Here is a 15,936-nt window from a genome sequence, read left to right as displayed (position 1 = left end):
ATACCACCTCTGGCTGGTCTCAGAGTGGGGTGGGAATGGAGATTTTGCAGTATCCTTCCACTGCCACGCCCACCAAGCCACACCGCTCACACCACACCACGCCCACCAAGCCCTCAGAACCAGTAGTAAAAAAAATTGAATTTCACCACTGGTGTTTTCGTTTATATTCATGGTCCCTCATCCTTTGTTTTGCCTTCAGCCCAGGAATTGCTTAGTTTAGGCATCAGCAAAGGAAGGTGAGAGATTAATGAGGATTAAATGTCTAGCTGGTAGCTAAGACAAACGAGGGAAACAATGACCTAACTGAGATTAGAGCCAGAAGCTTATTATCTCACAGCTTGCCAGGATAAATAGGAAGAGCTAGCTTGTTTAAGCAGCCACTCTCTCAGGTGTTAATTGAAAAATGAGGGTCAACCACAGGACATCCAATGTAAGAAGCAAACTGGAATTTGATGGGTTTGGAGGTAAAGGCACTGAGATATTCTGCAGTTGCTCAGAGGCAATCTTGGCCCACAACATGTTCACTACCAAAAGTACTGTTGGACGAAATGTCCATCTGGGTTCAGTTCCAAGTGGGGAGAAAGACACTGGAAACATGGAGACTGTTTGGAAAGATGGTTTAATGGTGGACAGGACCACATGGTTTGAGGTCCTGGGCAATTGAGCACATGGGTGAGAGAGAGAGAGATTTATACCCTCTCTTGGGCTTTGAACTTGCTTCCTGTTCCTGTGAAAGAAATTTTATTTTATTTTATTTTATTTTGAATTTGTATACCGCCCTTCTCCCTGAGGACTCAGGGCGGTGAACAGCCAAGTAAAAACATCAAGTACAAATATTATGTCTGATGACAACCCATCAGAAATGTATTCTGATGGGTTGTCAGACTCCCATGGGGCCATGCAGGTGTAACTTTGTAGGTTGTCTTGAGTCCCAGGCTTGGTTGAATCTTGCTGGGTGATGTAATGAAGGGGCTTTGGGCAATTCCTATTATGGCTCAATGGCTTTGTCCTGGTTTGGATCTTGAGTGAGGGCTAATCCTATCACAGAGGTCTTCAAACTTGGCAGCTTTAAGAGTTGTAGACGTCAACTCCCAGAATTCTCCAGCCAGCTATACCATCTAAAGCCATTAAGCCATAATAGGAATTGCTCAAAGCCCCTTCATTACATCATCCAGATTCAACCAAGTCTTAAAGCTGCCAAGTTTGAAGACCTCTGTCCTATCATGCCCTGAGGTGTGAAGGTCTTTTGTGTTGTGGATAAACTGGCCCAGCCTTTTGTCTTGTAGATAAGCTGGCCCAGCCTTTCTGAGGCTATTAACAAAGGTGGGGACTGCTTTTCAAGAGCATGTTTCTCCTTTTCTCATCCAGGGAAATATAATATTCTGCCTTTTTAATATTTCCTAGAATATTTCATTCTTCTAGGAGAGGGGTGGGTGCTAACTTTGTACAGTACATTGGAGTGTGTCTTAATTAAGCTATTTTGTAGATAAGAGGGAATATCTGAATGCATTTGGTTTTGCAGAAATACCAAGTGTTATTCCCTAAGATTTGCTGTTAAGAGAGACAAAAAAAAACCTCCTCAAAAATATTAGAAAACAGCAATTTTTTTGAGATTTGCTGCCAGTCAATAGTCTGGATTTTTGCAATCCAGACATGGTAGCTTTAGGCAAAGGGGACTGTATGGAAACAAATGTTTGGGGAAGTATGTCTCCCGTGAGATGGGATGGGAGAGCAGAAGATTCACCTCCCCGACATGGTGGCCCCAGTTGGGTTCATACCTTATGCTAAACCCTTACCTTTTCCCAACCTCACAATGTTAAGATGGATGGACTTCAATCCCCAGAATCCACCAACTGATTCCACACATGTTAAAGTAGCTGAGGTTGGGAAACACTGCTTTATATGAAGTGTTTGTTTTTGTCTGTATGTATGTGTCAGCCTACCCAAGTAAATCAGACAGGAAACACAACAAGATGAACTAATTCTATTTTATTGAAAGGCTACATTAAGAGAATCTAAAAATCTAGAGGCAAAAAATCTCACTGTCGCTTTTAAATGTTTGACCTGTTAAGGTGAACCTTAACAGGTCAAACAGTTAAAATTAAACCTTCCTAAGTTTCTTCCTCTGAGCATTAAACTACTGGGAGCTCCTGGCTCTCTCGACTGATTGTTTCAAAGGCAGCATTTTTTTCTCCTCATCCCCCAATGTCATCCCCACATTTCACTGCAGCATGTTGTGAATCTAAGGGGTTGTAATTTGTAAACAATGGTGCAATGATTTATGTGCTGGGTAATAACCACAATAACAAATTAATTAGATTTGTGATTTACTGCACCCAAACTCAACCAACTGTAGTTTATTTTACAAGTTGTGGCTTAGTTATGATCCATAACTGTCATTAATGATTCTCACCACTGTTCATATGTGGTGGCATGCAGAAGTTTCTGAGGATTCTAGCATCTGGTGTGCTTCACATATGTTTGATTATAATTCCCATCATTTTCAACTACTTGCTGACTGGGACTGATAGAAGTTGCAGAGAATAAGGCTCTGAATAAATTCCTTTATACAGTCTCAACCTTGTTAGCGGTAAATAACAAGTGGCAGCCTATTTAGCTTGGTTTCTTTGAAATGCTTTTACCTGAATGTGTATTTTATTTCATTTTATTAGTTACTCCAGTCATTAGCCAGCTGGCTTACAATTCTACTACGTGTAAGCAAGATTAAAGCAGCAAAAAGATAACCAGATAAATAAACAATGCTGTATTACATAATAAAATATCCCTATGCTAATTAATACTAAAATAATAATAATAAATAATAATAAAAATAATAAAAATCCAAGTAATCATAAACTATACAGGAGGAATCTTGCTCAGTTCCTCTCTCTCTCTCTCTCTTAAAAGTATGCTGAAAAAACAGTTTTCAATAGCTTTACCCAAAATGGCAGCACATTATAAATATAAAAACGAAGTATCTATTACACACTGCCGTGAAGACATTGGTTGGTTTTAATGTACTGTAGACTAATCCATAATATAGTTGCAGGAACTGGGTATGTCTAGTTTAATGAAAAGAAGGACTAGAGGAGATACGATAGCAGCGTTCCAATATCTCAGGGGCTGCCACAAAGAAGAGGGAGTCAAACTATTCTCCAAAGCACCTGAAGGCAGGACAAGAAGCAATAGGTGGAATTTAATCAAGGAGAGAAGCAACTTAGAACTAAGGAGAAATTTCCTGACAGCTAGAACAATTAATCAGTGGAACAACTTTCCTCCAGATGTTGTGAATGTTCCAACACTGGAAGTATTTAAGAAGATGTTGGATAACCATTTGTCTGAAGTGGTGTAGGGTTTCCTGCCTAAGCAGGGGGTTGGACTAGAAGACCTCCAAGGTCCATTCCAACTCTGTTATTCTGTTCTAATCTATATGGCTCCGTTTTTAAGTCTCATCGGAGCCCCTTTCTTCAGGGTGTCAATGGGTGGGTTAAAAAAGTCAGGATGGTGGCTAGGATATTGCAACTGGGGTGCACATAAAAAGGGGTGCAGCCATTCTCTTGACTTTTCTGAGTGCCTGCAGATACCCTGTTTTCCATATAAAAGCAACCAGTGAGGCTTGCAGGGTAAACCAGATAAGAATCACATATAGATCAGCTAACTCTACTTTATTGTAAAACTATATAGATAGTCCTTAACTTATGACCACAATTGAGCCCAACATTTCTGTTGTTAAGCAAGACATTTGTTAGGTGATTTTTGCCGCATGTTATGACCTTTCTTGCCACAGTTGTTAAGTGAATCACTGCAGCTGTTCACTTGGTAATACCGTTGTTAAATGAATCTGGCTTCCCCATTGATTTTGTCAGAAGGTTGCAGAAGGGGATCACGTGACCCAGGGACACTGCAACCCTCAGAAATATGAGTCAGTTGCCATGCTTTTGAATTTTGATCACGTGACCACGGGGATGCGGCAACATAAGTGTGAAAAATGGTCATAAATCCCTTTTTCAGGGCTGTTGTAACTTCTTGTTGTGGCCCGTCAGCGGCCTGTGCAGCTAGTAGCTGATTCCGACAGCGGGGAGGCTGGTGTGGTGCTGCGCCAGCAGCCTGTGCAGCTGGCACTCGAGTCAGACAATGAGGAGGCTGGAGAAGATGTGGTGCCAGAGGCAGGGATTCAGCCAGGGCCTTCAGAACCTCCAGAAGCTCCCTTAAGTGAAGAGGATGAAGAGGAGGAGCCTCTTCTCGATGCACGGACGCGCAGAGCTGCCAAAAGGCAGAAGTGGCTCCTCAGGAGGAGGTCTCCTCAAGAGTAAGGCTTGGGGCTAATTGGCCACTCCCTTAGCCTATTTAAGGAGGAACACCAACTGAAGCAATTTGCAGGGAACAACTTCGTTCACATACCTTCGTGTCTTGTCTTGCTTATCTTATCAGCTTCCTGCAAATTGCTTCTGGGCATTCTGCCAACCACAGTAAGCTTTCAGTATTATTCTTTGAATTCTTGGCGGTTGTTAATGCAGTTAATTAACAGCCGTTGTTGTAAAAAACTGGTTTATTTAGTAAACTAAGGTTTGAACGGACTGTGTGTGCTGCGTTCTTTGGGGTCCGTAGCTGAAGCAGAACACTTCTAACAGTCATTAAATGAACAGTCGTAAGTCGAGAACTACCTGTATTGGCAGAATCTTGCGAGTATGAAAGTGCAATCTCTCCCCCGCCCTAATTTCCTATAGCCTGAGAAATTAGGGAGGGTCTCTTCTGAATTTCTTCTCCCATCCGCTATCGGTTGTGGGCTACGCTGTCTTTTATCTGACCATTCCCTTGGCAGTGTCCATTCTCCCAAAGTCTTTTCCACACACATTACACAGCCTGACAAAATTTTGTGGTAATCCCCTGGTTTTGTAAGGTGAATCTAGGCAGGGATTTGGAGGTGCTACTTTTCTGTTATGGCCCTTCTATTTTGAAATTGATGCCCTCTCAAAACCAGACTAGCGCTCTCATTATAGTCATTCCAAATATGAAAAATGTTTCCAAAGGGAGGATTGAAGTATGATTGTCTCATTTATTACTCATTCATGTTTTGTCTATTTTGCTTTTATACCACTATTATTTGCATTTTATATATTTATGAGCGTAAGCTTCCTAGAATCTGTTTATGACAGCATACCTTTACATTAAATCAGGGCAGTGGTGAAATCCAAATTTTTTTACTACCAGTTCTGTGGGCGTGGCTTGGTGGGCATGGTGTGGCTTGGTGGGTGTGGCTTGGTGGGTGTGGCAGGGGAAGGATACTGCAAAATCTTCATTCCCTCCTCACTCATGCAGGAAGGATATTGCAAAATCTCCATTCCCATCCCAGGCTAGGGCCAGCCAGAGGTGGTATTTGCCGGTTCTCCGAACTGCTCAAAATTTCTACTACCGGTTCTCCAGAATCTGTTAGAACCTGCTGGATTTCACCCTAGAATCAGGGGTGTCCAAACTTGGCAACTTTAAGACCTGTGGACTTCAACTCCCAGAATTCTTGAGCCAGCCATCGTGGCTGGGGAATTCTGGGAGTTATAAGTCGTAGGGTTGCCAGGTGTCCACTATTTGAGCGGACAGTCCGCTTTTTTCACATTATGTTCACTATTTTTTTTCACAAAATAGTGGACATTTTTTTTATTCAAAAGCTTTATGATGAAATGGTACGTAAGTTTTGCGAGTCAGAATTCCATGAAGTTTTGCGCCATGTTCCAACACGTTGGTTAAGTTTGTTTAAAGTGGTCGAAAGACTTCTTTTAAACTGGATACCTCTAAAATCGTATTTTATTTCTCTTGGATCTGATGAGTGCCATAAGGTTATCTGGAACCTTATTTCGGATCAGGAAAATGAACTCGCAAAGGACGATGAACCAACAATTTTAGAATTGTATTTATATTTCACGCACTTCTTCATGTCAATAATGCAAGACACCCTACTGAAGCTGGAAAACAAGAAAATTCTTGCATGTGATCTTCACATTATCATGTGTAAGCTGTGTGATTCTTTGCAAAAAAAATACGATGAGCAGTTTTTTGGAATGAAAGTTTTATTTGCCTTATGTAAAAAACATTTGCCTGAGAATGCCGTGCAAAAGTTCAAGAAACAAGCCATCAACGTGTATCAAAGAGCCATTGCGTATGTAGAAAAGTGGTATAATTTTACTGATTCAGTATATGAGACGCTAAGTTGTTTCAATCTAATTGATCGCAATAATCCTCCAACTTTAGAAGAAATGACGAACATCTGGTTATTATCACCATGGTGAGAAGAACTTCCACCCAACACTCTCTTCGATGAAATTTCTGCCTTAGAAGAAGTTTATGTTCATCTGCAGGGCGATTCATCCTTTGATAAGTGGACGTACTTTTTCAAGAAAGAGCCAGCTCCGAGTTTACTGAAACTGTTCCAGTATTGTGCATCAATTCTGGTATCAAATGCAAACGTTGAACGAATTTTCAGCGTCATGGGAAATTTGTGGACTGACGAACGTAACCGACTGCTTGTACCATCAGTTCGAAGTGAACTTTGTATATTTTTTAATATTTCTCAACGTTGTACTGAAATTAAAGAATTATTCCTTAAACACAAAGAATTGATTAAAGCTGCACAGTCAAATAAAAAATACACACGACAGCAAAGTAAAATGTAATTTAATATTTTACATATTATTATAATATATTTGATGCTTTGAATTTTAAGTAAAGTTTTGAAGTGATTATTTTAATACGTGTTAAAATGTTTGTAAGAAAATATATAATTTAATTGTAATTTTTTTTTATTTTCTTACTACTTAAAGCCCCCCCCCCCCCGCCTGTCTGCTATTTTTTGGAAACAGACCTGGCAACCCTATAAGTCCACAAGTCTTAAAATTGCCATGGTTGAACACCCCTGTATTAAATAAATGTTTATGCTCTGGGCTTTAAAGTCTGAAAGGAAAAATGCAAAAATAAGAAGTGGGAAAAGAGAAGAGGAGAAAACAGACCTAACACCAGTTCTTAAAGTTATACTATAATCAAGAGATGGAAAGTTTCAGCAACGTAACCAGGTGGATTTGAGCACATCTTGACACTGCATTTGATAAAATGTTCATTTTCACCCTTATGCAAAGTCACCTAGTGGCTTATTTCCTTTGGCCTTTGATGTTGTGTGAAGTTAGCATCTGTGGGTTGGTGAGCCATGGTTCGTGGTTTGTTTATTAAATGTATACGCTGCCCATCTCACCGTTGAGAGCAACATCAAAGTTTTGCATTTGGGCCAACCCAATTACTAGCAGCTCATTCCGTAAACCTTGCTTAAGCAAATTGTGTCACATGGTCCAAAGTGTGAAGCCCATCAGGCAGTGATTTCATAGCTTTGCAAAAGGAGTGGAGGGGGGAAGGGTGAGTGTGGTTTCTCAGTGGGTGACGAAAACGCCCGTGTCTGCTGTTTACTCACTGCAACACGCTTGAGCAATTGTAGCTGAGGTTCTCCACCCATTTCTGAGTTGCTGAAAACAGTGCAGTACTGGTATGGTATTGTCTCTCCATACTGCTGATTCCCCTCCTGCCCCTGTTCTTTCTGTCCCTAGTCATTATAGACCCCTGATCTTAAAAAAAATATAGAAACATAAAATCATAGTGCTGGAAGGGACCTTGAAGGTCTCCTAGTCCAAACCCCTGCTTAAAGCAGAAGTCCACCCATCTTCACCCAGTTATTTATTTATTTATTTATTTATTTATTTATTTATTATTTGAATTTATATGCCACCCTATCTCCGAAAGGACTCAGGGCGGCTCACAACAATAAAACACACAAAGTTCAATTTATAAAATACCCAATAAAACTATAAAAACCATTAAAATCCCCTCTAAAACCCCTTCAGTCCAAGCCAGCCAGGCGGAATAGCCATGTTTTAAGGCCACGGAGGAAAGAGCGAAGGTCAGGGGCCACCCGGAGGCCCAGGGGGAGCTGATTCCACAGGGTAGGTATGCCCACAGAGAAGGCCCGCTCCCTAGGGGTCGCCAGCCGACATTGTCTGGCCGACGGCACCCCAAGGAGGCCCTCCCTGTGGGAACGCACCAGGCAATGGGGAGCAGTCGCTGGCTGCAGATGGTCCGCCAAATACCCCGGGCCTAAGCCATGTAGGGCTTTATAGGTGATTACCAGCACCTTGAATCTCACCCGGAGGGCAACTGGTAGCCAATGCAGGTCCTGCAGGAGGAGTGTAACATGAGAGTGTCGGGACACTCCCATCATTACCCGCGCGGCCGCATTCTGCACCAGCTGAAGCCTCCGAGTGGTCTTCAGGGGCCAAGGTTGAGAATCACTGACGACATGTTTGCCCATGTGACAATAGCCATAGCATTTAGACTTATATACCACTTCATAGTATTTTATAACCCTCTCTAAGAGATTTTACAGAGCCAGTCTATTGTCCCCAACAATCTGGGTCCTCATTTTACCAACCTCGTAAGGATGGAAGGCTGAGTCAACCTTGAGCCTGGTGAGATTTGATCTGCCAAACTGCTGGCAGCCGGTGATCAGCAGAAGTAGCCTGCAGTATTGCACTCTAACCACTGCGCAGGACTATAAAGTCCTAGGCCCCCTGGCTTTAAAAAAAACAACACAATTTAAAATACAGTAATAATAGTTTGTTCTACGTCTTAAGCCTGTTCATATATACAAAGTCTAGATTTGCACAATGCCCTGAAACACAAATCTGCCAATTACTTTTAGAGAAGGCTGTTGTCCATATTTAGTCCAAGTGATTATTTAATCGTTCTGCATGTCATAAAAACCCACAATTTGCTTAATCGAATGAAGCATTGCTTCATGTTAAAAAGGTGAAAACGCAAACTCACAACCCAAGGTTTTCCAGGAAGGCCAACTAAAAAATTTCTTCCTTATTCTGGTACATCAAAGCAGAAGTCTTGGGTTGAATGCTGGGATTTCAAATGATACAGCATGAGTTCAGGATGAGTTCAGGATGAGTTCGCACAATTAAATAAACACCCTACCTGTATTAACAAGACACAATTGCTGATTGGTTGTACAATGGTTTGCCTTTTGAAAACGCTATGATAGTTTCTGACTAGGGTGACAGTTGGTTTTTTCACAGTATGATGGATCACAATGTAGCTGGACCATTTTCCTGTAAACTAACCTGTTTTGAGAATGTTGACTTAATATTGTTAAAATTCAACTGCACTGTGCTGTTTGTTATATCCATCCGTAGAAGTGGAACAAATATTGGCCAAAAGTGTCTCTCTCTCCATTCACCCTGGAAGCACCATAGAGGAGGGGTGTCAAACTCGATTTCATTGAGGGCCACATCAGGGTTGTGTTTGACCTGGGGGGGGTGAGTGTGGCCAAGGTGGGCATGGCTAACTCAATGTCACTTGTGTCGGGGGCACCTATGGAGACCCGAGTGCTCTGGCAGCGAAAACGGGCTCCCATGCTCCGGTTTTCGGCTATGACAGCCTCCTGCGACCCTCTGTCAGCAAAAATGGAGCTCAGGAGGGCCGCACACAACCCTCCTGAGCTCTGTTTTCATTGGCAGAGGCACTGCCAGCTCTTTGTTTTTTCCAGGGCCTCCCCACAGGCCACATCTAAGCACCCCGTAGGCTGGATCTGGCCCCTGGGCCTTGACTTTGACACCTCTGCCATAGAGTGATCTGCAATAAATCACAGAATTAAGAAGGAAGTTTCTGGGAAATTGATCACCCAACTAAATGGTCTGGCTAGTATCTTCCTCATAGGTTACAACGAATATGATATTCAAAACAATGAAGGACCTCTGTGCTCCCTGCCTACCCAAAATTGGAAAATATGAAAAGTATATTATTATTTTTATGCAGGCCTTGTTCTAGTTCTTTTGCAATGTTTCTTGAAAATAATACTGATTTCATTGCAAGTTCCATTGTCTTTGGGTTTGGTGCTCACTTCCCAGAAAGTCTATCTAGAATAATTTCTAAGATTATCCACAGTATTTATTTAGAAATACAGGGATCCCCAACCCCTGGTCCGTGGATCGGCACCGTTCCACAGCATGCCAGCAACCAGTTCACGCAAATAAGTGAAGCCCCATCCGCGGCAGGATGCAGGCAGCATGTGAAACCACGCCCCCCTCTGGTCCGCGAAAAAACCTGTCTCTACGGAACCAGTCCCTGGTGCCCAAAAGGTTGGGGGCCGCTGATTTAGAGTATGGCAAAAAGAATGTTAAAAAGCACATCACAGTTACATTCTCAGTGAGCAAATATGAGACTATTTATTCTATTTATAAATTCAATGGTAAACTATTTATATAGTCAATACATGATGGAGTTGCCTACGGAAAGTCTCTGGAGTTTCCCTAATATGCGCGCAAAAGGCACAATATGCCACCCTGTCTGCTTTGAAGCACTGCAGCTACATTTTCAAAGAGAAGAGCCTTGGTAGTACAGGGGTTTAAGGCACCCTGTTATTAAGCTTATTAAGACCAGCTGCCTGCAATTACTGCAGGGTTCGAATCTCGCCAAGGCTCAAGGTTGACTCAGCCTTCCATCCTTTCTAAGGTAGGTGAAATGAGGACCCAGTTTGTGGGGGCAATAAGCTGACTTTGTATAAATATACAAAAGGATGAAGGCTATTGCTGAGCACATTGTAAGCCGCCCTGAGTCTTCGGAGAAGGGCGGCATATAAATCAAATTAAGAGCCTTGGTACTACAGTGGTTTAAAGCACCCTGTTATTAACACAGCTGCCTGCAATTTACTGCTGGTTCGAATCTCTCCAAGGCTCAAGGTTGACTCAGCCTTCCATCCTTTCTAAGGTAGGTTAAATGAGGACCCAGTTTGTGGGGGCAATAAGCTGACTTTGTATAAATATACAAAAGTATGAAGGCTATTGCTATTGCACTGTAAGCCGCCCTGAGTCTCCGGAGAAGGGCGGCATATAAATCAAATAAAAAAAAAAAATAAAAAAATAAAAAAAAAATAAAAAAAAAAGAGCTTTCCCCATTGATGGAGGAGGCTAGCGCACCTGCCATATTGAGTACAGGTAGTCCTCGACTTGCAACAGTTCATTTAATGACCGTTCAAACGGCACTGGACTATTTTTCACAGTTACGAACTTTACAGCATCCCTATAATCATGTGATCAAAATTCAGATGCTTGGCCACTGGTTCATATTTATGACCGTTGGCTGTGTCCCAAGGTCATATAGTCACCTTTTGTGACCTTTTGACAAGCAAAGTCAATGGGGAACCCAGATTCACTTAACAACTGGGTTACTGACTTATCAACTGCAGTGATTCACTTAACAACCGTGGCAAGAAAGGTCGTAAAATGGGGCAAAACTAAGAAACTAAAATGACCATTGCAGCATCCCCAGGGTCATGTGATCAGAATTCAGACACTTGGCAGCTGGCATGTATTTATGACAGTTTCCCTGTCCTGGAGTCATGTGATTACCATTTGAGCTGTGGTGGCGCAGTGGTTAGAATGGAGTATTGCAGGCTAATTCTGCTCACTGCCAGCAGTTCAGTTCTCACTGGTTCAAAGTTTTGTTTTTTTTTAATTTGATTTATCTGCCGCCCTTCTCCGGAGACTCAGGGCGGCATACAATGCGTTAAGCAATAGCCTTCATACTTTTGTATATTTATACAAAGTCAGCTTATTGCCCCCACAAACTGGGTCCTCAATTTACCTACCTTATAAAGGATGGAAGGCTGAGTCAACCTTGAGCCTGGGGAGATTCGAACTAGCAGTAATTGCAGGCAGCTGAATGATAATAACAGGCTATTAGTCTGCTGTGCCACCAGGCTCTTTTTACCGACCTCGGAAGGATGGAAGGCTGAGTCAACCAGCTTCTGCCAAGCAAAGTCAATGGTGGAAGCCAGATTCGCTTAAAAGTCTCCATGATTCACTTAAGAACTGCAGTGATTTGCTTAGCTACTGTAGCAAAAAAGTCATAAAACAAGGCGCAACTCACTTAACAATTGCCTTGCTTAGCAACAGAAATTTTGGGCTCATTTGGGGTTGTAAATCAAATACTACCTGTAAATCTTCAGTAAAATAGTCATGATGTAACTCTGGTCTAGTTGCATAATGATTGCCTTTGTTCATTGCTTTATTAAAGTTTATTGTATGTACACATATAGCCTTCCACATCAATAAAATACATATTTGCAATTCCTGCCTGGTTGCATTTTCAAAGAGAACCTTGATGCAATTCCTAATGATATGTCAGGTCCACACATGAAGATCCAATTAAACTGATTTATTGCTTGTCATATTTCAGCACAGACATTTTTTCAACTAACAGTTAGCTCTTGCCTGGAGTTAGAGTCCATGGAATTCAAGAGAGGTTGGATTTGGTCTGCTTGTGGCTACGTAGGGATTCTAGGATGATTCCTCTCTTAACTCCACCCCCAGGTTCTGTCACTCCTTCTCCTACACCATCCTCCGCTTCAACTCTCTCAGTAATCAAAATGGTTTTGATTCTTCTCACAGGAGCTTCCACGGCGAGATGGCCTGGATGTATCAACTTCCAGCCTGGTGGATTTGTCTTCATCGGCCACCACAGCTACACTGAAGCGTCCCACGAGTCTCAGCCGCCATGCCAGTGCAGCAGGATTCCCTCTGTCCCCTGCTATTCCCAGAGGTCTTGCCAAAGTTCACAAGCCCCACAGTACCTATAGTCCCAATGAAATCAGCGAAGGGAGCCTAGCAGAACCAGAGGACATTTCACAACTACTGGCTGACGTGGCTTGTTTTGCAGAGCGCCTGGAGAAGCTGAAGGATGTTGTATTGCAGGAGGGTGAGTAATATTGCACGCGCATGTACAAGAACCATGAGTTAGGGACTGAGCTCATGACTTGACACTCCATGAGGGTCTGAGAGCAGCTGCTATAACTCTCAGTTAATTTGCATTGTACTTCCACCCCCCACCAACATATACATTTTGTTGCCAATGCACCCAACAGCCTTGTCCAAATTGGTGTCTCCAATTTGTTGTTCGAATTCCCCACATTCACAACAGAAAGTCCCTATATTTTCATTTAATTGTATCCAGCCTTTATTATTTTTAGAAATAACTCAAGGCGGTGAACCAGGGGTGAAATGCTCCCGGTTCGGACTGGATCGACCGATCTGGTAGCGATGGCAGTGAGTGGTTCGGAGAACCGGTAGCAAAAATCCCTGCCCCCCCCCCCCATGCCCAACCTCGGCCGAAGAGGTTGTAAAAAAAATGCTTTTAAAAGGTAAAAAAAAGCCTCTGACGATCCCAGCTGAGCCGCACGATCATCAGAGGCTTTTTTTTTTACTTTTAAAAGCAATGCTTTTAAAAGTAAAAAAAAAAGATTGCACGCCACAGCTGATCACCCCCCCTCTCACGCGTTGTTCTACTTACCGCATGCCTCCTTTTGGCGTGCTCGCCGAGCGCACCTTGCATTTGGTGCATGGTACGCACTGCGCATGCTCAGCCAGCGAATCGGTAATAAACCAGTTCAAATTTCACCACTGCGGTGAACATATCTAAATACTCCTTATTTTCCTCACAACAATAACTCTGTGAGGTGAATTGGCTGAGAGAGAGAGTGACTGGCCCAAAGTCTCCTGGTGATTGGCCCAAAATCATTCAGCTGCTTTCATGCCTAGGACTAGAACTTTCAGTCTCCTGGTAATTGGCCCAAAATCACTCAGCTGCTTTCAGGCCCAAGGCAGGACTAGAACTCACATTATCCTGCCTTCTATCTTGGTGCCTTAATCCCTAAGCAATACTGGCTGTCATGAAGGGTGACAGGTTGGAGAAACCTAATCTATAATGAAAAAACACTGTAAAAAGTAACCATAATATAATGGATTGCAGTAGTTAGGGCAGAAACTCCTTGAGGTTCTCAATAATTTTTTGCAACATATAGAGGTCCTGAAACCAAAATGTTTGAGAACCGCTGGAGTAAACCATGATTAAGTTAAGCGTAAGTGCATTGTACAAACATACCTAAAGAAAATTGTGATGCACTAATATGCTTAAGTTGCACAAAGATTGGGGGGCTGTAGTTTTTCTTCAACATGGGATAATTTTGCGCTGGTGGGATTAGAAATTAATAGCAGACCATAGAAACCGAAATTGTGGAAAATTTAATTTATGCCTCATATTCTGTACAAAATGGAGAGTTTAAGCAAGCATGCATAAGGAGATAGTTCTATAGACTTATCTATAGTCATTGCAATAACCTGGGAGGTATTCTGCGAATATCCCCACTTTGCAAGTGGCAGTCAAAGAGGTTTCCCCTTGCCTAAACTATTTCTAAGGCCCTTGTAGCAGAGCGCAAGACTCATTGAGTGCAGAGCATCTACCTTATAAAAATTCTGCCTTTCATATGGGGTAGAAGACCTGGGAATATCACTTCACAGGGAAAAGCCTTTATGATGGATGACATCAGCTGATTTCACAATGGTTTGCTTAGCCATGCTCCCAAACCAGTTGACATGTCAAAGCAGGCAGAAGGATGGGAAAATGCCATTTCCTGCCTTTTCTGCCTTTTCATTTGTCTGCCTTTCCTGTTTACGGGATGCTGTGACAGCTGGCAGCGCCCTGATAAATCTTCCATGGGTGCACCAGTGCACAGGCTTGGGTTATTCTGTCCTTCTCCCCTTAGACAATGTGGAGACGGATTCTAGACTGAAAGGATGGCCAAACCCTGCCAAAGGGAAGAGAATGGCGAGGAGCAGAGCCATGGATTAGGCTAATTAAATTAACCATAGCCAACCGTATTGTGCAAACCAGCCTTAGTCTAATACCCATTTACCCAGTTTGGGGTGCTTCAAACCACTTTCTTTGCATTCAATTCAAACATACACTTCCTCAGAGTTGTACGGATGGGGGAGTGCAAAATGCTTTTGCAAATTTAAAGCAGAAGCAGGATGTGCCGCAAAACCCTCCCCTCCTTACCCTACCATCCCTGGAGTATTTTTTTTTAAATTGCATTTTTAAAAATATGTTTTGTTTCTTACACTGAGGAGGATGGGGAGAGGAGAGGAGGGAGGGGGTAGGGTAGAAAGAAAGAGGAAGGGGAGTGGAGAGAAGAAGAAAAGAGGGAGGGAGGGAAGGGAAGGGAAGGGAAGGGAAGGAAGGAAGGAAGGAAGGAAGGAAGGAAGGAAGGAAGGAAGGAAGGAAGGAAGGAAGGAAGGAAGGAAGGATAACCAGAGGTCTTACAATTCCCACCCACCTCAGCCTAAAAGGCCACCATCAGGATATCGTGGGACGTTCACTCCAAAATATTGGATGGACACGAAAGGTAGTCCTCAGCTTTTGACTGCAATTGGGATCAGAATTTCTGTTACAAAGCAAGGTCATTGTTAAGTGAGTTGTGCCTGATTTTAAGACTTTTTTTTTCGTAAAACGAATCACGGTAGTTGGGAAGTGAAATCTTGTGTGGTTGTTAAATGAATCCAGCTTCCCCCATTTGACTTTGATTGTTGGAAGCCGGCTAGGAATGTTGCAAATGGCGATCACAAGACTCCAGGACATTGCAACCTATGCAGCGGTGGGATTCACTTACCTTCCCTCACCTTTGCAAATGTGAGCACACGCGCATCTGCAAATGTGCACAGCCTTATGCACATGTGCAGTGCTTGCACATTACATCCGGGTGAGTGGGCGGAGCCTCCTGCAGTTGCTGCTACCAGTTCACCCAATCCGGAGAGAACCGGCTGAATCCCACCACTAAAACTATATAAATATGTGCCCAAATTTTGTCATGTGACCTTGGGAATGCTTTGGTAGCCATCAGTGGGAGGACTGGTTGTTAAGTCCCTTTTTTCAGTGCTGTTGTCACTTCAAGCGGTCACTAAATGAATGATTGTAAGTCGAGGACTATCTGTACTTATTTCTTATTCGTAACTGAGATTTCTAAGTCTGCTTAACTCAACGTCTCGCAACTTGGACATGCCCTCCAAA

The 15,936-nt window shown here is 42.7% G+C and overlaps 1 protein-coding gene across 1 annotated transcript in view; it reads left to right on the top strand.

Annotated features, from left to right (window-relative positions):
• Nucleotides 1–15,936, top strand: part of ARHGAP45 (Rho GTPase activating protein 45) — a 76,169-nt gene that overhangs the window by 11,463 nt on the left and 48,770 nt on the right. Inside the window, exon 2 of the mRNA XM_070943648.1 lies at nt 12,486–12,792. Within this exon, the coding sequence (XP_070799749.1) occupies nt 12,486–12,792 (307 nt within the window). The remainder of the gene's footprint in view (nt 1–12,485; nt 12,793–15,936) is intronic.

Source organism: Pituophis catenifer, unplaced genomic scaffold, assembly GCF_029215685.1.
Source record: "Pituophis catenifer annectens isolate HBS135680 unplaced genomic scaffold, rPitCat1.0.hap2 SCAF_1, whole genome shotgun sequence".
Taxonomy (NCBI): Eukaryota; Metazoa; Chordata; class Lepidosauria; order Squamata; family Colubridae; genus Pituophis; species Pituophis catenifer.
The sequence above is the reverse complement of the archived record's forward strand: the minus strand, read 5'-3'. Positions and strand labels throughout refer to the sequence as shown.